At 37.8% G+C, this 26,481-nt stretch overlaps 1 protein-coding gene across 4 annotated transcripts in view; it reads left to right on the plus strand.

Annotated features, from left to right (window-relative positions):
- Positions 1-26,481, plus strand: part of rnf220a (ring finger protein 220a) — a 180,687-nt gene that overhangs the window by 114,146 nt on the left and 40,060 nt on the right. For 3 of the 4 annotated variants that reach the window (XM_028472205.1, XM_028472204.1, XM_028472206.1), the window contains one exon: positions 23,182-23,311. In XM_028472205.1, coding sequence (XP_028328006.1) covers positions 23,182-23,311 — 130 coding nt within the window. Of the gene's footprint in view, positions 1-19,625; positions 19,654-23,181; positions 23,312-26,481 lie in introns of those variants that run through there. The other variant, XM_028472203.1, reaches the window with a different exon arrangement.

Genomic DNA, 26,481 nt, shown 5'->3' on the forward strand with positions numbered 1-26,481 from the left:
ACTTTAAACCCTTTTCACCACTTTTTCTCTCCGTTTTTGCAATCTTTAACCAATTTCTGTGTTTTTTTTAATCCCATTTCACCACCTTTTCCACCATTTTTGGTCAATTTAACCCTTTTTATTTCTGATTAAAACAAGGATTTACATCTTTAAGATGACAATATACTGAATATTAATCAGATCAATAAATAAATGTGGTTGTCACAGATTCATAGAACAATGGACCATCATTTTGCTGACTTTATGGATGGACCCCAAAAAGCTCTCCCCTTTATTCCCCCTTATATGGCCCTGTCTCTACATGACTGTTCTTCAACGTCTGTGTTTAACCACCTTCAGGTGCAGTGGGGGTTCCCGGTTTCTGGAACCTTTATTTTGGGGCTCGCAGGCTGAAAAGGTTGAAAACCACTGCATTAGAGACAGTGAGACAGCCAGAGTAGTAAATAGGAAAGTATAGAAAGACGGTCCGACAGGTTAAAAACTAAACAAACAAAAAAAACCCTGCCACACAGCCAGCATTCATCTCTCCCCCAATAACTCACTTTTCCTCTGCCTCGGAGAGAGAAAACAATAAGATGTAACAATTGGCAAATGGCTGAGGCAAGCGGAGCATTACAAATGAAATGTAATGTTGTTACAGTTTGGAAATAATGAATTATGAGCGTGAGCCGGGATCTGTAAAATTGCTGTAGCGATTTACCGGGGGTTTCATTTTTCAACTGTATTGAATTACGGGGAATTGGCCTCAGTCAAGTGCAAAATACAAAATGGGGAAAAGGATGATTCAACATCACAGTGTGTGTGTGCATGCATCTGTGTGTGTGTGTGTGTGTCAACTGTTTACCTCATACTGCATGTTGCATTTATCTATGTTTATTTGCATTAATGTGCACAGGTACTATGTGTGTGTGTGTGTGTGTGTGTGTGTGTCCTCCCCTTAGACCTGTTGAGGGCTTGTTCACCCTATGCAGCACATGTGATAAATGTCCCTTATCGCCTCTGTCATTGTAATAGTCCCACCACAGGCCCCAGAGACAGTGAGACAGAGAAGGATTGAGAAAGATATGGAAGAGGGAAGAAGGAGGCCAGTTGGGGCATAGCTGTAGCAACTAAAAAAGGGGGGGAAGGGGGGAGAGAGAAGTTAAGGCGCGTCTCACCCGTGGGAGATGCAAAACTCGCACTTTCATAATAACAAAAAATCATCTCCCTCACTTTTTACAGAGGGATTCATTGTTGAAAACGTATTGGTCCAGTTAGAACGATTGAATGGTGATCAAGCCAATCACAGCCAGCCATTTGACAAAGCTGCCATTCCGAGAAGGTAAACAAAGAGTTAACAGCAATGAGTAAAAACAATGGTCCAAAAGTGGCAAAAGCATGGCAAGAAAAGAGTAAAAAGTGACTAAAATCAGTCAAGATTGGCAAAAAAAATGACAAAGAAGAGGAAATAGATGATATGTAATAGCAAAAAGTAGCTTAAATTAGAAAAATATAGCAAACAAAAGTGAAAGAGCAAAAATGTGAAAAAAAACGAGGCAAAATGTGGAGAGAAAAGGAAATACGTGTTATTTATTAGGCAAAAGGTAGCTTAATTGGAGGAAAAGTGGCAAAAAATGGTTAAAGAATCAACAAAAATTGGATAAAAGTGACAAAAGGAACTTGTAGAAATGGACAAAAAATTAGGAAAAAGTCTCAGGTTTTTGGAAAAAGGGGCAAAAATGTGACAAACAATAATGAAAAAGGGAAAAAATGTCTAACAAAAAGAGGTATTTGGATGAAAAGTGGCAAAAAAAAAAAAGTTCAAGAATTGCAAAAATGGGACAAAGCAAGTTGCAAAATGGCCAAAGAAAAAGGTAAAAGGGGTTAAAAAGTTTCTCCCTTTTAAGGCTTTCTGGGGGAATAATAATTAAAATGAAGACATAAAGAGCCACATGTTGAGTATCACTGAATTAATAACAGCTTTATCATGGTTTTAGTAAATGAATTTAATAAACTAAATCGAGAGTCGACAGTTGCCCTACCCTTAGAACACCCTCACTTATAAAATCGCTGCTCAACCCCTGGAGAGAGTGAGAAAAAGAAAAAAGAAAGCCAGAGAGAGGGATGTTGGATTGGAATGGGATAGCTCGAGTTATCAGCCAGTCTTGCAGGGGGAATAGCAAGCATCAAACTGCCAATCATCTGGCCTGAAAATTGCTCTGAGATTTGAGTCCCCAGACAGTATGTGTGTGTGTACATGTGTGTGTGCGTAAAGAAAGAGAGAGAGAGTCCTGAAGCCTCCTCCATCCTCCCACCCATCACTCTCTCATGCATTGAAGCTCAAACTAAAAAAAAAAAAAAAACACCACATCTCATCTCCCATTCTCTCCCCTCTCTGTCACTAAAACCTGCACTCAGGTGGTTTAAAGCACTGTTGTTGACGGTGGCAGCGGCCATTAAGGGGAGGGCAACAGACATGAGCAACAGAGAGCGAGAGGGCGAGATAGAGATGATGGAGAAGAAGAGAAAAAGAGAAAAAAGTCAAGTAAGGAGAAAAGAGATGGAGGGTTAATGTGTGAGCAGAAACCATTTCAGCCTCTTTAATTTTCTATTGATTTGAGCCACAGACCTGACCTGTGTGTGTGTGTGTGTGTGTGTGTGTGTGTGTGTGTGTGTGTGTGTGTGTGTGTGTGTGTGTGTGTGTGTGTGTGTGTGTGTGTGTGTGTGTGTGTGTGTGTGTGTGTGTGTGTGTGGGTGTCTGCATGTCCATACACACTAAAGAAGAGATATGCTAGGCCAGTAGTTCCCAAACAGGGGTATGTGTAAGCCTAGGCCCTAGGCGCACCTTGCAAAAATAATCAGGAATTTTTTTTTTACTTTTTTTAAATAGGATTATTTTATGCTATAGAGGCCATTTTCTCACACTTCTGACAATAGGAGACAACAATTTGCTGATTTGAAATTAATTTATTTATTGGAGGATAAGCCCCTTGAGATGGAACATCTCGTTTTCAAGGGGGTCCTCATTTTTTTTTTTTTTTTTTTTAATTTTGAAATTTATTAATTGTTTACTATTGAAGCGCTGATATGGAAGTTGCATGATACTTGAAAAATACATAAATTCCACTTTAAAATACATTTATTGTTTCATAGACACAGTTAGGGGTTTAGGAGCGCTCGCTATTCTACAAACAAAAAAAAAGCATTTGAAATTATGCAGAGGGTACTTAGGATATAAAGAGGGGGTACACATTATTTTACCAAAATGCAAAGGGGGTACACGGAAGAAAAAACAGTGGGAGCCACTGCAGTAGCTTGAAAACGTACACACTAATTCAATAAAAACACACTGAGGGTTGCACAAACTATGTTTTAAGTCAATGATTGGCCTAAAAACACTTTTTACCATTAAAGAGCATCAAAAAGTGTTTTTAATAGTGTTTCCTATTTCATGTGAGAATGTCAGTCAAATTCATTTAAAGCTTTTAAATGCACCGTTGATGAGTCTAAAAGTGAAGAATCAAGCCAATAAAGTGGAAATGTATCATAGACTAAATGATCAACCAATTTATTTGGTGTTAAGTGAGAAAAGTGTGTAAGGCACAGCAGGACTATAGCATAGGGAAACATCGCCCTCTATTGGACAGTTTGATAACCATGATGATGGAGAAAGAAGAAGGAAAGGAAAGTGCACAGAAGGACAAGAGACTGGAGGTGAGCATATTAGCAGATAAATAAGATTACAGTGAATACTAATAATTATTTGTAATGCACACATTCGTGTTCACACATGCATGCACAGGCAACACAACAACAACAACAACAACAACAACAACAAAAGGAAGTTTTTCCAACCACACACAAAGCAAGCAGTTGTTTCCATTGTTGTATTTTATGCTCAACGAAACATTAAAATAAAATTATTTATTTTCAGCATCTTTATTTTTCTACGCAACTCAAAAATATAGATTTAGAACTAAAGTGTTCATGTAATTAACATATTCATGACATTTTAAGAAAGATCTAAAGTGTCCTAACCTTGTCTAATTTAATTCAGTTATATTATAGAGGTAAATTACATACACTATCATCAGAGTAAGGCCTAACTCCATTTTTAATTGGCTACAACAGTGTTTTTCAACCTTGGGGTCGGGACCCCATGTGGTGTCGCCTGGATTTAAAATGGGGTCTCTTGAAGTGTCTAGTAATTGGTAAAAAAATAAAATGATATTTTAAAAATGTTTGATTAACTATCATTTTTCAAATACCAAATAACTCTATCCTGTAATTAAAAGTTAAATATAAATCAATTTCAAATGAAATGCAGGATATAAATATCTGTGGTGGCGCGCTTGTCACTTTGTGTACTAATCCTGGCTGCTCTGTGTTTGTAGCACACTTTAATAAATATGATCAAACACTAATTCTAGAAAAAGTAATTGTCAATGAGATCGCCGGACATATCAATGATATCAAAATGGGGTCATGACCCAAAAAAGGTTGGGAATCTCTGTCAGGACCATGCAGGCTGATTAAGATTTTGCAGAATATTAGCTGGGTTTTCATTACAGATCTTTTCGCAAAATTAAAGCAATCTTTCTAAATATCGACAAAGTATAGTTGCACTTTGAAGGTGTTTCCATTGAAGGTTGTTTTGGGCAGGAGCCTCATAACTCACGCAAAATCTCTCTGTGCTGCAGAAAGACGAACACTCAGAACCTCCTTATAACACTCTGTATTCCTTCGTTGTTTCACGTACCGCGCCATGTTTTCTCAGAGAGAAAGTGGTCATGTGACCAAGTATGTCACGTGCTGACCAAGTATGTCACGACATGTATTTGCAGAAAAAGTGTTCACATTTGCGACACTTTTCAATCTCGAAACGTCTGAAATACTTCTTCATGAAAGCGTAAAAACTTTTTAGCGATATTTGAATTCAGGTGTTTCCATTGGCAGTTTGTATTGCGCTATTTGGATTTTTGCACATTTCCAAGGGTAATGGAAACACAGCCTAGTGTTTGTGTTATCAAATTCCATAAGAAAACCCAACCCACTGAGTCCTCTATGCTGTTCCAACTCCTCTTTCTAAACACAAAAGCATTTTGTGTTCCCCAAACTCACTTTTCAAGTTGTGCAAACAGAAATCACAAAGACGCAGGAAGTTTGCTTTGCACGGGTGACCGTGGCTCAGGTGGTCGAGGGGTTGTCCTCTGATTGTCGAAGTGTCCTTGGGCAAGACACTGAACCCCAAGTTGCTCCCAGTGGTTGACGAGTGCCTTGCGTGGCAGCTTTGTCCCATTGGTGTGTGAATGAGCAGATATGTGAAGCACTTTGTGACATCTGTCTGTGAAAGGTGCTATAGAAATAAATATTACTTACTTACTTTTATTTGATTTCTATTCTACTGACACTCGAGCGAGTGGTAATGTAGCAGACAGTGGCACAGACAGACAGACTGACAGACAGACTGTTCTCCTTATATGAAGGATTATCCCCTATCCTCTGTTTGTGACAAGAGCTGATAAGGGCCTGAGAGGAGAAGAAGCAAGAGGCTCAGAAGGCCAGTGACACACACACACACACACACACACACACATGCATAGTGTAGATATATATAACCCACAGCGAGAGAGATATCAATCCATCATTTAGAGCCAAGGATTCTGCTCGAGGAAATAGCTTCCTCACTCTCACTGACAACACACACACACACACACACACACACACAAAAGCTTTGTAAGCCTCGTGTGTTAAACGTGGGCCTTGCTATCGAATGACTGTTCAATTTCATCTGTTTATCTGATTTACATGTGGCCATTGTTGTTGTCCCCCCCCCCCAAGGCTGCACGTCACCGGGTTTATTGGAGGTTTTGTGTCGGCTGACATTACAGTTTGAAAAGAGAAACTGCATAAATCAAAACATTCAAATGGAAGTCTGCTGGGATCTGATAGTAGATTCATGAATGAGATGTGCTTATTGCATGAAAAGCTTTTTTTTTAGAAATCAATGATTTTTTTTTTTCAGCAGAGAAAGGACGCAGTATGGATGGATGCATATAAAAGAACAGGTATTATGCTGCTTCATGCTCTGTGTCAAACCCTAACCTCAGATATATAATCCCAAAGCGGGACATGATGATTTTCCACTAATGCTATTATTAGAATCAAACTATTTATTTATTATTAAAAACAAACTGCAGTCTTTAGTTGATTGTCAAAGTTGCTGAGATGAATGAAAATGGAATTTTACATCAAAATGTTTTTAATCCCAAAAATTGTAAAACACATCAACAAATATATCACTGCAGATTAAGTCATGGCATTGTTTCTTATGCAACCTGATGCTAAAGCAGTGGTTCCCAAACCTTTTCTGGTCGTAACCTCATTTTATATCAAATTTCTGGCTATCCCAGAGGCATTTTTTCTCTAGAATTACTTTTTGATGTTTGTTATACATTATTAGTGCACAAAGTGACAAGATGTGCCAGCTCAGATATTTATTTTTACTGAACTGTATTTGAACTAGAATAATATTTGAGAAGGTGAAAGTATAGAACACTTATATATGGTAAATTAAATAATAATATTAAATAAAAATATATAGAAATATATCATTTTAATCAGCATTTTTTTTTTTATCAATTAGATATTTCAGGAAACCCCACATGGGGTCATGACCCTAAAAATGCTTTTATATAATACACTTAAAGTATAGATTTAAGCTACACTGCACCTTAAATAGGAATGTACATGCATGTATGTGCTCAAAAGGAAAGGAGAAGAGTTTCAAAATGTGGAATATTGTACATTTTTGGTCACTTTAGTTGATTTTTGTCTTTAATTTGTCAATTGAATTTATATTTATACTGAAAGGTCTTAAAGATTTAAATATTTGCTCAAATGTTGGAATACATGCATAGTGTGTAGAAGAGTATGAAGTTTAGGAAGATGTTTCCTAGAATTTAAATGAATAATGGCATTATTTTTGGCACAAAGAAGGCAAAAGAAAGAGGCCTAAAGAGGAAAAGTAAAAAAATACAGATTGAGTGACATGGAGACATGTGTTTTTCTAGAGAGAGAGATGGAGGCTGCATTGCTAAGCTGCAGGTTATGGTGGCAGGGCCATTTGGCGCAGACGGTGGTGCTAGAGTTGATGGATGAGACAAACTGCAGTCTCGTCTTCCTTGTAACTTTAAAATCATTAAGCCTTTTACATGATCATGCAGATTTTTATAGCCCCCTCAGACAATCTGCCCCATATCCATGTCTCCAGAGAGGAGGGATGGGTGAAGACAGCTGAGGAGCTGAAGGGCTGGATCCACTTCCCTTTAAAGATTACTTCAAATGAACAAATTCAGCTGAAGGCCAACATATATAGAATTAAAGTTGGCAGAATTCTGCAGGACATGTTAAACTTAAAGCAATGCATACATTTCACGTTTCATCCTTTCTGATTCTCATCACAAGGCAGAGGAGGATGGAGGATGGAGGAGTTCAGGTATATGCGTCAGGTAATCCGGCACTCAGAGGACAGCGTGACATTGATCTAAGATTTTAATCTGCTGCTGCTCTTTGCCAGACACGTTTTAGCGATGACAAATGCAGCTGGTAGTAATAAGCAGGAGATATACACAGTGAGGATATGAACTGTAATTCCAAACACCCGAGGTCAACTTTTGCCAAGCAGAAGAAAGAAATGCTTATAGAACCTTAATATGACCACATGTTTGTTTTCATAGATCACACTTTTCCTCTAAGTTCTCAGTGGGAGTCAGTAGCTGTGTTTGAAGTGGACTACTAAATAAGTAGAATAGAATAGAGTTTATTGCCATATCTACAAGGTAAAAAGAACCAACACTTTCTCACTCCCAACTCGTCACATATCGACATTCGGGAGGTTGCCTTTGGTACTATGTGACGCTAAGGGTTGGCTCGTGGAAACAATTGTTTTTATGACATTTCTAGTGAGAAATTTACCCATAACTTATTGTTAGGGTTAGGCTTAGGTTAGGTGTAGGGTTAGAAGTCTTATCTAGAAAAGTTGCGATGAAAAAAAGCTTACGAACACCTAGCGTCACATAGTGACGGCAAAGGGGCATCATTCTGGAACGTCGATATCTGACGAGTTGGGAGTGAGACTGGGTTGAAAGAACAGGTACAATGGAATTCTTGTGCATGTCCCAGAGTCAGATTGGAAAAAGTTACAAAATCAGCCAAAAAGTTATAAAAAAAGGTGCAGATCAAGGAAAGAACAGAAGTATACTCTACAAAAAGATAAATAAACTACTATATATTACTATACTATACATACTACTCATACTAAGTCTGACGTCAAAATTAGGGTAAGTTTGATTAGCTTTATGTCATCTATAAATGTATGTGTATATTGATAAATAACTGTAAATGTATATTGATATATTGTAAATGTATTTGCTATATAACCGATCACCTGATGTTGAAGGAATTGTTAATGTGTGAATGTTGTTTTTGTTTTGTAAATTGTTTTATTTGTTGTTTGTGTTGCTTTGTTGTGTGATGTGTTACATGTCATTGTATACTACACTAACAAGACAATTGCATTGAGTGTGGACTCCAGGAAGAGTGGCAATAGCTCCGGCCAAAGCTAATGGAGATCCAAATAAAAAGTATAGTGAAGTAAAGTATGCATGGTGGACACGCTAGTCATTCTCAACCGCCCCATGATGCATTGTGAGCGGAACGTAAAATTGTCCTTCAAGCTAAAAGTCAAACGTCCCCTTTTCAAAATAAAAGCATCTCTTCTTGTCTTCCATTAGTTTTTTTATATGCACTTTTGTAAATAGGGCTCTTGTTTTGAAGTTAACCAGAGGTTTTGTCAGTCGCACATAAATCTCTGAAATTTCCTCATGATTAGTGTTTTCCGTGAGTTTTTTTGGATCAAATGACCACATGTTGATATTCTACTTGGTCACTTTCTCACTTAAAATGCTTTCAGAACTTTCAAAGGTGGCGAATCAACAGAGATATTTAGTCTCAGTGTGCTTCAGGTTTTTGCCGTTGTATAACCAGATAAAACCAATAAAGTTATTCTGTTTCAGTCTTTCAGAAACCCAATTTAAATATTCTGCCATCTCAAATATAGTTTTCATCTAAATAAAGTCAAACCAAAGGCAAACATCTCCAACACAGATAAAATGTATACCTCTTATAGGAAAAAACATGTCACAAATTTAATTCATCAATGTCATTCATCAAATGCCTTTGCTAAATTAAATCTTGTAAATCAATAACCATATACTGTATAAAGTATATAGTAGACAGTGTATTCTCATTGAATTTGTCGTGCATAGTACGTATAGAGTATGCCATTTCGGAAACAGCCAGTGTCTGCTACGAAAAGCCAGTCATGTGATGATACAGCAGCCACAAAAATCATTTATTGTGCTTCTATCTGATCTGAATACGATCAATGCCAAATAGTGTGGAAATGCAAAAGTTCCGGTGTACGCCGTCCATCCATTTATCCAATCATCCGTCCTTTCACGTTTGCTCTTGTGCTGTGCCTTCACAGACCGCCTCCTCTGCTGTCGGCTTTCAATTAACACAGTGCAGGCAGCCACGGCACTCTCATTAAAGCTAATTAGTTAAAACATCAGCCAATCTTGTGTTAATTGGCTATGGTAATTAATTCAAGCACTAGACCAAATAAGAGCAGCAGGGAATGAGAGGAATCAAAGCAATGGGAAAAAAGACAATTCTTTCAAAATAAAACCTTTTTTATGCAAACATGTTGTGGCATTATGTGCTTAACCCTCCTATTATCCTTGGGGGTCAATTTGACCCCATCCATTGTTTATTATTCAAAAAACAATAGTTGACTATTTATAAGACTTTTCATAATTTGATGGGTACAATTGATTAAGCATAAAATGATCATGATTATATGTTTTCAATGTGCTGAACACATATTACATGCATTGGTGTTCCTCTGGGGTCAATTTGATCCCAAGCTGCTTTAGCTGCATAAAACTTGTCTGTCTACCAATGTGTGGACATTGGTGGTTCATGCATACATATAAAAGAGTGCATGGCAGGCTTTTATCCACATCATTCCTAATTGTGCTCTGTGTGTATTGTAATCTGCTCTCTCTCTTAAAAATGTCCTGTAGGAAAAGGTTTATCGTCAATGAGGTTTTGGAACAGCTCTTTCACAGTGAACGCAGTGAAAGTGACGTAGAGGAGAATATGTGAGACAGAGGACTTTATAGTGAATAACCTTAAATATGTTACAAAAAAGAGATAAAAACAAGTAGATAAATATGTTTATGAGAGGAACGGATGGGGTCACCAACATCAATCCATATGGTTCATTGTATGAGAGTCATGAATGTGAACCCCAAATTAGAAAATAGTACAATATTACAAAACTGAAAGTTTGACCTGATGGTGGTGCTGCAGGAAACGTCATATCATCACCACAAGGGTTCATAATCTTGAGGAAAATTTGAATGAAAACTATTCAAGATAAATTAATTCTAATTTTAAAAGTTTGGCCTGACGGTGGTGCTAGAGAACAGGTCAAGGTTTCATTATCAATGGCTTATTTATGTATTCAACAACAAATAAACAAAGTGTCTGACACAAAAACTTGGGTCAACAATTTTCTGAAAATCATTTTTCTGTAGGCAAATATCCCTGGGGTCAGATTGACCCCAGGGATAAAATGTGATGGTAATATTTGAGGAAAATAGGAGGGTTAAAAGACTCTGCAAATGTAGATATATATATATATAAATAGCCGACACATCCACACACGTACGAGTCATGTTTGTGTGGGCTTGTTAAAGCTGACTCAGGATGTCTGTTTGAAACCTGCTGATGTCCACTGACACGGCGTGCTCTTGGCATGATTTGGCCCTTTGGGATGGAAATGAGTGGCGACAGGCTGTACGCCTACACACTGCCGCCGCATTACAAATACTTCCCTCCTCTGTGCAGCTGAGCCCGGAAAAATGGAGGAGTTAGTGAGCGGTGACAGGGCAGAGGTCGGCGGCGGCTAGAATGTGTCTCTGTGTTGGGAACGTCTCTTAATTATAAGAATCCATCATGCCATTCGAGATGAAGTACAAGCAGAGGTGAAAGTAATGGATTACAAGTACTCACATTACTGTAATTGAGTTGTTTTTATGCGTACTTTTTTGGAGTATATTTCTAAATCAGCAATTGTACTTGTACTTAAGTATGTTTTAAAATAAATCAAGTAATCTGTTACATTGCATACTCAAGTAGAAGTACTGATACTTGATTGAAAATGTACTCAAGTACAAGTAAGTCATACATAAAATACTCAAGTAGAAGTAAAAAAGTATCTCAATTATATAGTACTCAAAGTAAAAGTTACTAGTTAGTTTCACCTCTCATGTTTATTTTTGGTAATACATTTTGCCATGGTTCCCTTGCTCACAGTAAACATCTCGTAAAAAGAGGTTTGTCAAAATGTACAAATCTTTTTTTTTTAAATTACACCAATTATTTCAATTCAAAATTAAAAAAAAAAAAAAATGCTCAGGCTCCAAGTATAGTACAGTATATTTGTGAACTCTAAAACAGATGTTTTGTGTTTGTTTGTCTGGTCATTTAACTTTTTTGTAGTTTCCCAATGTTCGTTGATGATCTTAAAACAAAGAAAACATAATTTATTCATTAACGGTTGGGAGTAGAAATGTAAAGAATGACTTTACTTCTTTTAAAACATACTTAAGCACAAGTAAAGTTACTGATTTATAAATATACTCAAAAAAGAACAAGTACCCTCAAAACCAACTCAATTACAGTCACGTGAGTATTTGTAATCCATTACTTTCACCTCTGGATAAAGGTCATAAATTGCATTCTTGCCTGTAGCTGTTTCCTGTGGGACGGTGCTTGGTTAATGCTCCATTAATTTACTTCTTCTTCCTCTCAACACTGTGTCTCCAATACACTTATATTAACATTTGTGTGCACGTGTGTGTACACACACACACACACACACACACACACACACACACACTGTGATGAGGTGATTGATTGAATAAACGGCTGTCAGTAGTCAAAGATAACCTCGCTAGCATTACACACGTATGGCGAGATCCCAGGGGTAAAAGCAACATTACCCACGCTAAAAAAACACTTGACTATACACACACACACACGCACACACACACACACACGCACACACACACGCACGTGCTGAGATCATCAGATGAACATTTATCAGCGTAGGTTTAAAAAAAAAAAAAGGCTGGTGATGATTTATGGGTTGTGTCTCTTGGGGGCTTAGACTTTTCTAATTTTCGCGACAATAATTAGACTATTACTAATAAAAAAATATCTATGTGAATGAAAGCTATATGTTTTCAAAATGAAAACTAAAATATTACTGGAAAAAATGCATGTGAATGAAAACTATCGAAATGTATTAATATTTCCATTAACCAATCAAAACAAAACTATATTTTCGTCACATGGCACAAAATCCAATCAGACCAATCACATGGAATCTGTCTGTGTGTTACGTTATATTGTATTTAACAAACACATTTATATATGTTTGTACAGGTTGATCATGGGTAATTGAATTTAGCATTGTAGTCAAAAGACTATGACTAAAACTAAATCAAAATTTACTGTCAAAATTAACATTATTAACAATTATCTTTATTCATTTTGGATTTTTTTTTTGTTAATAATCATCACAGAATGAAATCCCTTTTGTTTCACATATTTATTTATTTTGGCAATGTCGATTCGTGCACATACACTATCCCACACAGTCGTGCACTTCTTGTATCCTTTAATACAAGCATCTCTTCAACCCTGCACTTCGGTGTCGCCGACATTTCATTTGCTTTTCTTAAAAGTGACAACCCCAGGGAGCGCAGGGGAGGGATAGTGAAAGAGCCTGGTGATGAGTTTTGAGCAGGGCGTGGAGGAGTGCTATTTAAAAGCGCCATGCATCACTGTCAGACACACACACACACACACTGACAGACAGACAGAGGAAACACACATGAAGTTGACCCCCGTTCCATTTCATCAAATGTCCTCTGAATGAGCCACACAAATCCATCTATTCTACACACACACACACACACACACACACACACACACAGAGTTACAAACACACACACGCTGTAGGAGTGATCAGTATTGTGTCCTGACTGCTTAAATCACAGCTCACTTATAAAATAAATAAAAATAAAAAACCTATCACCGGAGGAGGCTCCACACTTTGATTTTGCTCATCCTTTCTACGTTATCGTGCATAGGCGGAGTTTGAGATTCTTGCAAAAAAATAGATTTAAATATATAGACGGTGTCCAGATTTGCGCCAACCACAATGCGTGTAACATAGAACACACAGATGAAATGCTTCTCAAATACAGCAGGAGATCACAAGTAGGGGTGGGAACCTCTGGGTACGACACGCGATACAAAACTCACGATACTGCGATTATCGATATATTGGTCAGAAATCAATCTACGATAATCTATGACATAAGAAAAAAAAGATTAAGTGTAAAAAATACAATTTTTATTTTATATCTCCGAAAGACAATAAATTGAAAAAGTGTCCTATGAACAGTGACACTATTTTAGTGCCACATTTTTGTAAATAAGTGTCAACATACCAATGTAAATGAATAAGTATCTCCAATAGTGCTTTCTGTAAACAAAAAATAGGGTCTCTCTTACCAGTGACACCATTATAGTGCAATATTCCAGTAAACAATATATTGGTTCCTTCAACAAACAGTGACAACATTTCTGTGAAGACCTGCCTGCACATTTTAGTGAATAAGCAGAAAAGGTTTTGAAAAAAATGTGATACTTAGCGCTAGCATATCAATAATCGATCGTGCGAAAAAATATTGTGATATAGCACCGTGTCGAGATATCATCACATTCCTAATCACAAGTATCATATACCGTTTGAAAGCTTAGAATCCTCCATTTTTTGTTTTTGTTTGTTTGTAATCTTTTAACCATATGAACCATTCTAAGAAACAACCATCACAGCAAACAGTCAATTATTTTGTCAAACTTGGGGAAAAAAATGGCAACATAAACAAGCCAGCACTCCTCACCTTTAAAGCGATGCAAAGTCTGACTGAATACACATATTCCATCAACAGTGATCTCAAAATCTTCCTAAGACATTCGAATCCCAGCATTCAGTCCAAAACACAGTAAAACTGGATGGACCAAAATGTTCTTCTTCTTAACTCAGACAAGACTGAGGTCATTGTACTGGGCCGACGACACCTTAGAGAAACCTATGCTAGCCTAACTGCCCTAGATGGCATTACTCTGGCACGAAGCACAACTGTTAGAAACCTTGGGGTGCTATTTGATCAGGATTTATCCTTCAACTCTCACATAAAACAAACTTCAAGAACTGCCTTCTTTCATCTCCGTAACATTGCTAAAATCAGATCTATCCTGTCTCAGGACGACGCCGAAAAGCTAGTCCATGCTTTTGTTACCTCTAGACTGGATTATTGTAATTCTCTTTTAGCAGGCTGCCCGAGCAAGTCGCTTAAGACACTTCAGCTGGTTCAAAATGCTGCAGCACGTGTACTGACTAAAACTAGGAGAAGAGATCACATTACTCCTGTATTAGCCTTCCCATAAAATATAGAATAGAATTCAAGATTCTTCTTCTCACTTATAAAGCCCTAAATGGACAGGCACCAGTCTATCTCAAGGAGCTTGTAGTGCAATACAATCCTCCCAGAACACTACGCTCTCAAAATGCTGGACTACTCGTTGTTCCATTTGTCTCTAAAAGTAGTATAGGAGGAAGAGCTTTCAGTTATCAGGCCCCGCTTCTCTGGAACCATCTACCAACCACGGTTCGGGGGGCAGACACCCTCTCTACCTTTAAGGTTAGGCTCAAAACATTCCTCTTTGGTAAAGCATTTAGTTAGGAACCAGCTCATAGCTCATAGTTAAGATGCAATAGGCATAGACTGCCGGTGGGGGGGTCTGGCATGCTCGGTTGGAGAGAGGTTGAAGAGGGCGTTAAGAGAGAGGTCATTTAGGTTAGAGAGGGACCGGAGAGGGTCCCATTCCTCTCTCAAACACTCCCTCTATGTCTGCTTCTTCCCTTGTGTGTTTGCTCCTGTACTCCTTCTGGCTTTTGTCTTGCAGGTCCGTGGGATCCTTAGTGTGGAGTTACACAGTCTCAGCGCACACACCCAACACAGCATAACGTGGATGGCTGTTCATCATAGGAATGGGATCCACACAAGGTTCCTGCTGCTTAACAGAAGGTTTTCCTTGCCGCCATGATGAATTCATGTTGGGTGTGGGATACATATGTATGTGTATATACGTATATATGCATATGTGTGTATCCATAAAATGAAGAGTCCGTCCTTAAGACTGCTCTACTGTAAAGTGTCTTGAGATACCATTGGTTATGATTCGGCGCTATACAAATAAAAGATTGATTGATTGATTGAAAACTGCTGACCGTGTCATTAAAAATCCTATTTTTTTGATTAATATTGTAAATCAATGATAAAATCAGGCCATCTGTTAGTTTTTGCTTCATTTTTGCTGCAGTACCATACATGAACTGCTGGGCTCTGTGTCGCTTCACCATTTACATTGTGAACATTGCGCAACAGAAGAAGAACCAACCTAAAGTCTCAGAAGTCTGGGACCATTTCACTGAAAACTTATATTACAACAAATACATTACACAATCTACAACAAATGAATTCATATAGTTTTTTGTGTATTTCAGTCACTGTGATTTATGGCACAGTATATTGTATATTATGTACATTATATTCATTTTTTTTTTTTTGAATGAATGAATGAATTTGGGAAAACTGTTATACAAACTTTTGATCCTAGGGGGGCTATTCTTCCCCTAAATCCCGCAAACTCTGGGTCAGTCAACGTGGCTCCTGGTTTCGGGCTTTAAAAGACTCATATTTGCCATTATGGAGATGATGCCATTACGAAGGCCCTGCTCACTTCACCTTGCATCGGTTCGCGAGAATAAAGGGGCTGAGTGAAAATGAAAGCTGACATTTCAAGTGGGATTTATTTGATTGCGGATGGAAGACGGTGTCGTTGGTGAAAAACATGAGAATGCAATGAGAAGTGGAGGTGGAGAAGGAGGAGGAGGGCCTGGACCCTCGGGCTAAGTGAATAGAAGAAGAGGCGAATATGGTGGAGGTGAAGGGATGGGAAATAAAGGAAGGAAATAAAGGAAGGAAAAGGATTGGAGGGAGGGGGGAATGGGAGCAGAAGTGGCCCTCTTTCCCTTCTGTGAATCAAATCAAATTCCCCTTATCGCACATTATTTGAAGAGGTTATCGGGCGCGATAATGCGGTTACACGCTGGGCTTCGGCTGAGAGATTTCCTTGTTTACCGATGTTGGCGGGCGTTATAGCTAACCGGCCAGGCAAGTAAAGAAGGGAGAGGGGGGAAAGGAAGTGGAAGAGGAGGGAAAAGAGGAGGAAAAAAGAGGGGTAGCCTGTATAAACACTTGATGCATGTCAAAAAAAAAAACTCATTTCGGGGGAACAACAAGGAGAACTAATGGAAATGTGTGGATGTGTCTACACGTGTAGAAAGAAGACAGTTGTTCAAGGACACAAATGTTGACACTTGGTAAATCCATTTGCTCACGTGCATTGTCCCAAAACCTACCATGTGTGTGTGTGCGTGTGTGTGTGTAACAGGCAATAAACTGGAGCCTCCTTTTTACCCACTCATGTTGTTGTGCTTGAATCCATTTTACATCCTTAGATCTCATTAGCTGATTGCGTGTATAATTTACAAGTCAATCCATTTCTTTATAGAAAACGTAAAAAGACAGGTAATGGATCGAGATGATGGGGATTCAAACTATTAAAACTTTAATGGAAATAACTCACATTTATGTCCTAGATCAGAGATGTCAAAGATTTTAGGTGGGGGGGAAAAGAACAATTTTATCATCATTGTACCTTAGTTTTCAAAATTCTTGATTTTGTAACCAATTTCTTGTGTGGAATTGTTTGTGTGGGAAAATTGAGAGTTCTTTCCACAATTTGCATTAAGAATGACTGCATTCATGCGATCTAAACAAAGGAAAAATGCAAGCCCCTAGAAATATTGTAGAGTTTTATTGAATTGGTGAATTTGAGATATCTACAACTAGATTATTTGGTAATTTACACAATAATTATTGTGTTTTCTCTCATTTTTTACTTTCTTCTGCGGGCCAAATTGGATGATCTAAAGGGCCGTATTTGGCCCCCAGGCCTTGAGTTTTACACATGTGCCCTAGACGACTAAAAATATATATCATACTGACCAAATATAGGAATTAAAATAAAAGTAAATTTGGCTCTAACGAAAAGTTTGGTGTACATGAATCTTTCTTCTTTTGAAGAATGATGGACAGGAGCCGCCGAATAGAGGCGAAGGGGATGATACGCAATACTGGTCATTAAGTGGGATTTGGACCCATGCACAGTGTTGTGAGTACATGCTTTGCCTCTTAGCCCATTGAGCCGTGAGGACACCCCAAATGGTGTTTTATCTCTGGCCCCATTGAAAGCGAGTATTGAGCTGACAATCCCTGTCCTCTCTGGAGGTGGCCTTTTACCTCAGCTCATTGTAGTCAGTGACTGTGAGCCAGCGCTATCTACGATCTATTGATTCTCACTTCATCTGGACCAAAGCGAGTGAGGGAGGGAGAGGAGAGAGAGGCACCGAGGAACTGGGAGAGAGAGGTGGAAAATCTTGTGATTGAAGATGGAGGATGGGAACTTCAAAAGAAGGTCAATTTGTTTCATGATTACTGACGTTGGATAAAATCCTTCTGATACTAATGGAACCACTGAAAACTCACCTGTTTTGGAGAATGAATAAGAAATAAATGCACAAGCAGCACATTTCTAAAACAACAGTTCAAACTGGAGAAACAAAGGAGTATTTCTTCTCTTTGCTCTCCACTTTTCCATATAATCCCGCTTTCTGTCTTGCTGCCATCAATGCCCGTCTATTTGTGTTCATATGTGTGATGGGCCTCGTTTTAAAATGGCTCAGTGCCTTTTATACAAAACCATTCGATATTTTCTGATGAATTTGGTGTTAGAATGCTAATAACTAGAGATGGGCGATATTATCGGCCAATACTTACCAAAAAATTTGATATTGGTTGACATCAGTAAGCTATTGGTTTTTCCACCGATATTAAATAACCGATATGTGTTCTTGTTGTTGTTTGAAACATGTTAAAAACCATAAATTAAGTTAAATAGGTATCCTTATTTCTTATTTTTATTTCTTGGTTATTGGTGTGTGCATATCTTCACCTACTTTACATGTTTTATTTTTTTATATTTTTCTTTGTGTGCGCAAAAAAACAAGCCAGCCAACCGGCTCCTTTAGTATCCTATTTTGCACAGTTTATGTTTTTTGTATTATATTAGCAATGATACAAAATGAGATAAACTGAAGAGTTGAAAAGGTGTAGAGATAATACGTACAGTATATATGTATATTTTAAAGTGTGTACTTCGCCCTAAAACTGGTGTATAATTTGGAAATTAGAGAATCGATTCATAATCAGCAATAAAAAAATCCTGATTAATCACTTAATGTTGAGGGTTTTTCACCATGCCTAATAAGCATGCTGTCCTTAACCCTTTCCTGTGTTTGAATAACCATTACATTGCATTTCTGTGTTTTCTGTGTGTTTTGGTTAGTATTTTGTGTACTCAGATTCTGTCTGTTTCACAGTCATTACAATAAAGAAATCAAGGACTTCATGCGGTTGAGTCAGACAAGAGAAAAAGGGGTCGGTAAATAAGTTAGAGTGGAAACCAAAAAAACTCACGAACACACAAAATGACTTCTGAAGCACACGTGAATACACAAAATGGCTCCAAAAACACACCAAAAGATGAGCAAAAATGCTCCAAAATACTTGAATTATAGCCAAAAATCCACTAAATGAATCCAAAAAACTCAAAATGACAACAAGAACACGTGAAAAGTCTGATGTTTCCTGCTTTAACTCAGTATTTTAAGTTTTCTGATATAAACAAGAACTAGTAGATCAAGAGAAAGAGAGATGAGATAATCCATCTTGGCACATTAGGGGGGATCCCACCAATATTTCATCATGGCTGTCTGGGAGATGCACACCTCTTTTCTCTCATCCATCCATCCATCCGTGGTTTCAGGGAGGAATCTCCACACTAAGAAGTCGTGTCAGGCCTATTTCCTTGTTATTGTCCAGCTGTCCTCTCACCTCCCCCTTCTCCCCTCACCCTCCATCTCTCTCTGGTGCCTTTTCTCCAGCTTCTCCAGATTAAACGCTCCCTTGTTGCGCTGCAGGGCGTGTGTGTGTGTGTGTGTGTGTGTGTGTTTGAGATGTGAGGTCCAGAGCAGGTTGAGTGTGTGTTTGTGTGTGTTGTTCCAACATTAATCATCTTTAAGGGGGCTGACAAGCCTGGTGTGCGACATCGCATCACATCGACACCCCGCCTCCTCTTCTTCTCCTCCTCCCCTGGATTTATCTGTCCTCTCGCCTCCCCCCATCACTCACTTTCCTCAGGGAGCGTTTGACAAAGAGAGGGATAAACAGAGAAAGGAAAAAGGGAAAGCACCGTGAGGAGTGTGAATGACAAGAAAAGGTGAGAGCTGGTGACAGCTGAATTGGGAAGGAGAAGATCAGAAAGGGGGAGAAAAAAAATTATTAAAAGTGATGACAGGTGTTTAAATGAAACCAAATTTTAACCAACAAACACTTCAAAAATAAAAGCTTGTGTAATAACTTGTTTTGCCTGACAGGTATTCAAGTATAGCCAACATGGTACATTTTGTTTTATGTAAATGTATCTTCTCATATGTGCAGACAGGGGAGGAAAAAAAAAAAAGCAAAATCAGATGGGACAGTTTTTGATTGGTTCATTTATTCATAAATACCTACCGTAAATGTTGATTTTTACACCTTTCTTCCCTTGACAAGTGTGTATTTTCTCTGATGGTGAGATTTTGATGTTTGAAAACACAACGCAGTCACAACAACAGAAATAAATTCATTGAATTGCCAAAACTACATGCAAAACAAGCAAAATACAATCTCCTACATAATGGGTGAGCAATGATAATCAAGTGTAGGTGTATGTCTATGCATATGCTTGTGTGTTTGTGTGTTCGCAGCCTCTATGTGTGTGTGTGTGTGTGTGTGTTTGTCTGTAGAATTGAAGCAGCCCCCCTTTTTGGCAGTGGTAGATGAGGATTGGATCTTCCTTTGTTTGCTGTGGCGGATGTCAATGGCTTCAGTATGACTTAAATTATCTTGTCAAAGCAATAAAATGGGAGAAGGGCTGAGTGCGCTTGTGTTTAGGTGTGTGTGTGTGTGTGGGTGGGTGTGTGTGTGCATGTGTGTGTGTGTGTGTGAAAAAGAGAAAGATGTATAGAAAGGCAAATGGAGAGGGGAGGAGGAAAAAGTAAACATAGGTGCAGGAAGTTATAAGGGAAGAAAGGATCCAGAAGAAAGAAAGCCAATTGAAAATTATAAGGAAAGCTAAAAGGACGGAAGTTTAATATTAGAAATGAAAAATCATTTGAGGCGTGAACATATTTGAAAGTGTTTGTATTTGTTTCCTTTTTTATGATAATTTAATATCTTTTGACCCTGGGGTCAATTTGACCCTATTTTATCTTTATAATTCCAAAAAATAATAGTTAACTTTTTTTTTGCTTCACATTTCATGACTTTTGATTAAGCATGCAATTTTCATTGTGATGAACATATTGCACATTGGTTTTCCTCTGGTGTCAATTTGACCCCAAGCTGTTGTAGCTGTGTACAACTTGTCTTGTCTGTGTGTAACCTTACATCCCCACACCTGCAGGTGCATCATGTGTTGATTGATACACATGCAAACTTTCCCAAACCATGGGCATGAATATGTGTGTTTGTGTATCTGTGTGTATGTGTGACCATACTACCAGAGATGGGGTCAATTACATTTTTGAATTACAATTACATTTTTGAATTACAATTACATTTTTTAATTACAATTACATTTTTCAATTACAATTACAATTACATTTTCAATTATCCATATTCAATTACCGTACAATTCAATTATGATTACAATACCCATCATTTTTTTCCAATTACAAATAAGTTACAATTATAATTTTTCCCCTGAAAATCCATTAAAATTACGTTCTCAATTACTAAAGGTCAATTAACATTGTACTAGCTTTTAATTCATATAGCATTAGTCATTTTGTATATTTTGGTTAAAAATTTTTTTATTTTTCTGTATTTTTGTTGTCTTTCTATATATTTTTTCTGTCATTTTGCATAATGTTCTGTCCTGTTTGTGTCGTTTTGTGTGTTTTTGGAGCTATTTTGTAAATTTTTGTGTAATTGTGTATATTTTTTTGTAATTTTGTATATATTTTGTGTAATTTTGTAATTTTTCCTGTAATTTTGTATATTTTTTGTAATTTGTCTTGTAATTTTGTGGGGTTTTTTTGTTTTGTTTTTCTTGTCATTTTGTGTGTTTTTGAAATCATTTTGTTGTTCATTTTTGTGTAATTTTGTTTGGTTTTTGTGTTTTTTGGAGTCATTTTGTATTCATTTTTTGTTTTGTTTTAGCATCTTTACATATATATTTTAGTGCTATACTATAGGGACAATAGTTGGAATTTAACAATAGCTATAAACTCTTTGTACCGTTGTACAAAACATCAGTTACATTCAAAGTATTGTTACTCTAAAATTATATCCTCACTCTGAAATTCATTTTCTGGAGGCAAATCTCCCTGGGGTCAGATTTACCCCCAAGGGTGAAATGCGTTTGTAATATTTGAGGATAATAGGAGGGTTAATGATGGTGATGATGGTAGCTTGTGTAAGTAGCATGTGTGTGAAATTTTGTGAGTGCATGAGGAAGATCGGATCCCCCCGACCCCCCTTTTGTCGCAGTCCAAACAGGATGCCTTATTGTTCATGGGCTAAAACAACACATTCGATCGGCTAAATACAGGAAATCAGGAAGCGTTCGCCGACATTAGGCAGTGATATATTACAATAGAGCCTATTTTTAAACCAGCTCGTACAAATGCAGAGGTAAACTCTGAAAGGTAGGATGTGTGCGTCTGTACACACACATACACACACTTGAGGCTTTTGTGCTGGTGTGGGACACAAACAAAGAGGCTCACGTGCACAGCAGACACACCAACACACAAACAGGTGGGCCCCCACCCTGTGCCCTGCTGATCAAGGACAATGAAGTGAGGTAGTGCTGGCAGACTCCATACAGCATTATCTCATCCATGACAGGCCCCCGCTTTACTTACACCCCTCATCCGCCACCCTCCAAATCCATCTCATGCTTTGACCTGAACACCACATTACAACAGCAGAGACTGTGCAGCTTTTACTTGTTTTTTCTCTGCATGTGTTTAATTGAATAAAAAAAACTTCAACCGCAGTGCACATCAACATGCAGATGACTTACTATAATTGAGAGCATGGGTTCAAGCTGAATTAAATTATCGGGCTAACTATTCGCACACCTTATTTGATATTAATCATTTCTACGAGACGGCAATGCTAACAATCACACACAAAAAACATAATCAGCAGCATATTTAAAACAAAACGTGCACTTTTTATGTGTATTCCAACTTACTGCATAATGTTTATTTCATACAAGGAGTTTGCGCGGGGGCAGGGGGAGGATTGATCCCCCGTGATCAAAAGTTTTCATTACAGTTTTCCCAATTGCATTAAAAAAAAATACAATTCTTAATATAATGTATATAGTATACAAATAATTTAAGTGCCATAAAACAGTATGTATTTCTACATCAAGTGTGTAGTATAAGTTTTCAGTGAAATGGTCCCAAACTTTTGATACTTTAGGTTGGTTCTTCTTCTGTTCATGTATGGTATTGCAGCAAAAATGAAGCAGAAAGCAGCCGCCGGCCTAATTTTATAGTGAATTTTTGCATTATTGTATATGTTACACACATTGTGGTTGGCACAAATCTCGAGACGATCTATATGTTTAATACTATTTTTTCCCCCCCCCCGCAAGAATCTCAAACTCCACCTGTGTTTTTTTATATATATACAGTATATATATACTGTATATATAACTTTCTGGGTCTTGCTTTGTTCTTGTCTCCAGGTAAAAAGAAGATGTCCCTGTATGACAGCCAGGCTCCAGTTTGCCCCATCTGCCAAGTGCTGCTCAGGCCCGGAGAATTGCAAGAACACATGGAGACAGAGATGGACAGGCTAGCATCCATATGCCTAAGGTAAACCTACACAACCTTTTATGTAGTTTTGTGTATTTTCACCTAAAATTCACTTAACTACTTAAGCATTTTATTTGTTAAGTTTTCATTTCTTCAGACAACTTATTTCAGGAAATTGACTTTGAAGTTAACTGATCTCCCGATATGTTTCGACTATCAAGAGATCAAAGTAAGCTTCAAAGTAAATTTCCTGAAAAAAATTTTCTGAAGAAATGAAACCTTAACAAAGTATTTCTAAAAAGAAGACAAAATCAAATTGCTGGAACTTTAGCATCAAAAGCAAATTCAGGACAAGTGTAAACATTAGAGATAGTGCATGTTTTTGCTAGTGGATTTGACTTTGATGAAGATGATAGTATAGAAATGTATTTACAGGAACTGCGACATATTTTTTAACTCAAGATGATTAAGATTATGGGTTGTACTGATCAGCCCACGTCCAGAAAATTCTGCGTAACAAATCCTAAAAAAATGAGTATCTCATGGTGAATAATACAAAGTAGCCTAGAGATAAAAACTAATTGGATATTAATGAAACATCAATGTTTTTGAGCTGAGACACTTTTGAGGCTATAGTAACATCATTTCTTGCGTGTAAAGATTTATGTTATGTGGGCATTAAAAAAAATTGCCTGTTCCTTAGCTCAGCTTTTATGTCACATTCGGTAATTCATTTTTCTTTTTTCTGAAAAAGATTTTTGTGTCATAAATCTACATAAAAGGCAGAGGCACGCTGTGAATGTAAAGCTAAGTGTTTCCTACAGGGATTAGGATTCCAACTTGTGACCTCGAGTTCACTGTCGCCCTCTTCTTCTCGTCGTGGCAGTTGCACGAGCTGTTTTACGATTGATAAATCAACTGGAAGCCCTTTTAACGATGGGACACAACCATTAAGATCCATATTTCACCTTGATCGCATGCCTGGCAATGAGTTTGCGTGCATGGGTATGTGTGTGTTTGTGTACCGATGTGTGTGTGGCCAACATGTGGGTGTGTTTTTGCGTGACCTGATGTCCACCTTAGCGGCCCAGCTTTATGATAGTCCCCATTAACCTGGAGGAAGAGGGCAACGAATAGCGTCACCCCTCGTGGAAATGACACTTCATTTACTGCACGTTTTTACCCTGCGCTGCACCCCCCTCCTCTTCTCCTTCTGTGTCTGTATGAAAAACCCACCCCGACTATGTTTCTCTACTGTCAAATTCCTGCTTTTTATCATTTTTTGTATATATCACTGGCCATCCATTATTTCTATGTTCTCTTTCACCTTGATCTCAGCTTCATTATATTCCATCTTCGCTTTCCCTGGAGTCTTTAATGTGCCAAAATATCCTGTTTTAGGTTTTCTTAACTAAAAGAAAAAGGGGCGAACTTCATGGGTGCAAATATGGATGTATAACAAGAAGATGATAAAGAAAATACCATGAATAAAATATTTTTGGTTGTATAGGGATATTTTAAGTTAGGGGGACATTGACTCTTATAATACACTGTAAAGAATAATAAGTTTATAAAATGAATAAATAAATAAATAAATTAAAAAAATGTGATGTTGACCTAGATCAATAACATTTGATTAACTTATAAGTTAATATAAGTTTACTTATCAATTATATATTTTTTAAGTAAATTCAACTTTTTATTCTTTACAGCACGTGTCAAACTTAAGGCCCGGGGGCCAAATCCGGCCTGCAGGAGACAGTAAAAATGACAGAGATAACATGAAAATGTATGTAATTTGCCAAATAATCCAGTTCTAGATATCTACAGTATATTTTAGGGGATTGCAGTTTTCCTTTGTTTATATCACATGAATGCAATCATTTTTAATTCTTTAATGTTTCCACAAATCTTGCAATTTCTTACCAGCAATTCCGCAAAATTCCTCTAAATCACACAAAAGATGGTTAAAAAAAATCAATAATTTTTTAAGTTAAAATCTGGTAGGGACTGATATTAAAAACTAGAGCACAATTGATGTTAAAATTGTTCTTTTTAGACTTAAAGTTCCAGTTTGAATTTCTACAAATAAATGAAAACAACTTTCTTTTTATCACACAAACTATAAGCAGATAGAAATACTACCGTAGATCTTTAATTTTAGAGAATTAGAACCAGTGTATGATCTATCATCCTGTGTATGCGGTCATGTACACGTGCACAGACGTGTGCATGTGTGCTCACTGGTAATTTAAGGAAATAGCGCGATCCCAGGGTGAGATGGGATGGCGGCTAACGTCATGCCTGGCTGATTCACCTACTTGCCATTAACCCATACAGTCATCTAAAGAAGGGAAAGAGGATAACATGGGAGAAGGATGATAGAAAAGTAATTTTTGAAAGTAAGCAGACCAGCAAAAATGTTGCTTCAGAAAGAAATTTAGGGCCAGGTTTGAATTTAGTTTTGTGTGTGAACGAAGCATTTCTTTAAATCGCACACAGACCCACAGTCGTTCCTTTTTTACAGGCGCTCTGCATGGTAGCTGCCATTATCGAAAGTGACAGTGGGAATTTGGTCCAATTTGTAGTAAATCTGCCTTTAATGATGAGCAGAGATTGCTGAATAAAAGGAGTGTGGGTATGAAAACCAAGATGCGAGTGCGAGCCACAGATCTGTCTAGTCTTCTCAGCAAACATCTGCTCTTATGTGTTTTCTGTTTTCCCGCTGCATGGAAATGTGTGTGTGTGTGTGTGTGTGTGTGTGTGTGTGTGTGTGTGTGTGTGTGTGTGTGTGTGTGTGTGTGTGTGTGTGTGTGTGTGTGTGTGTGTGTGTGTGTGTGTGTGTGTGTGTGTGCGTGTGTGTGTGTGTGTGTGTGTGTCTCTTTGATTACAGATGCCAGCTTGTCCCTTCATATTCTGGCATTTGTACTTAGGCCACAGCTTTATGTGCACGGACACATGCGCACACGCACACAGGCACAAACAACACACACACACACACACACACAACATGACAAATGGAATTCCACAATGTCCCCCACACACATCAAGTGGCTCGAGGGGCCAAAGTAATCTACATACCCCGTCACCCTCTTCCTTTTTAATACTGCTCAGCTTCTCCCCCTTCGTCCTGCTCGTCCTCCTCCATAATCAATTTGCGTCCACTCAAGCAAACCCCCACCTCTACCCGTTGACACAAAAAGCCAAAAAGCAATCAGTGTTTTGAGTTG

Source organism: Gouania willdenowi, chromosome 17, assembly GCF_900634775.1.
Source record: "Gouania willdenowi chromosome 17, fGouWil2.1, whole genome shotgun sequence".
In the NCBI taxonomy this organism is placed as follows: Eukaryota; Metazoa; Chordata; class Actinopteri; order Blenniiformes; family Gobiesocidae; genus Gouania; species Gouania willdenowi.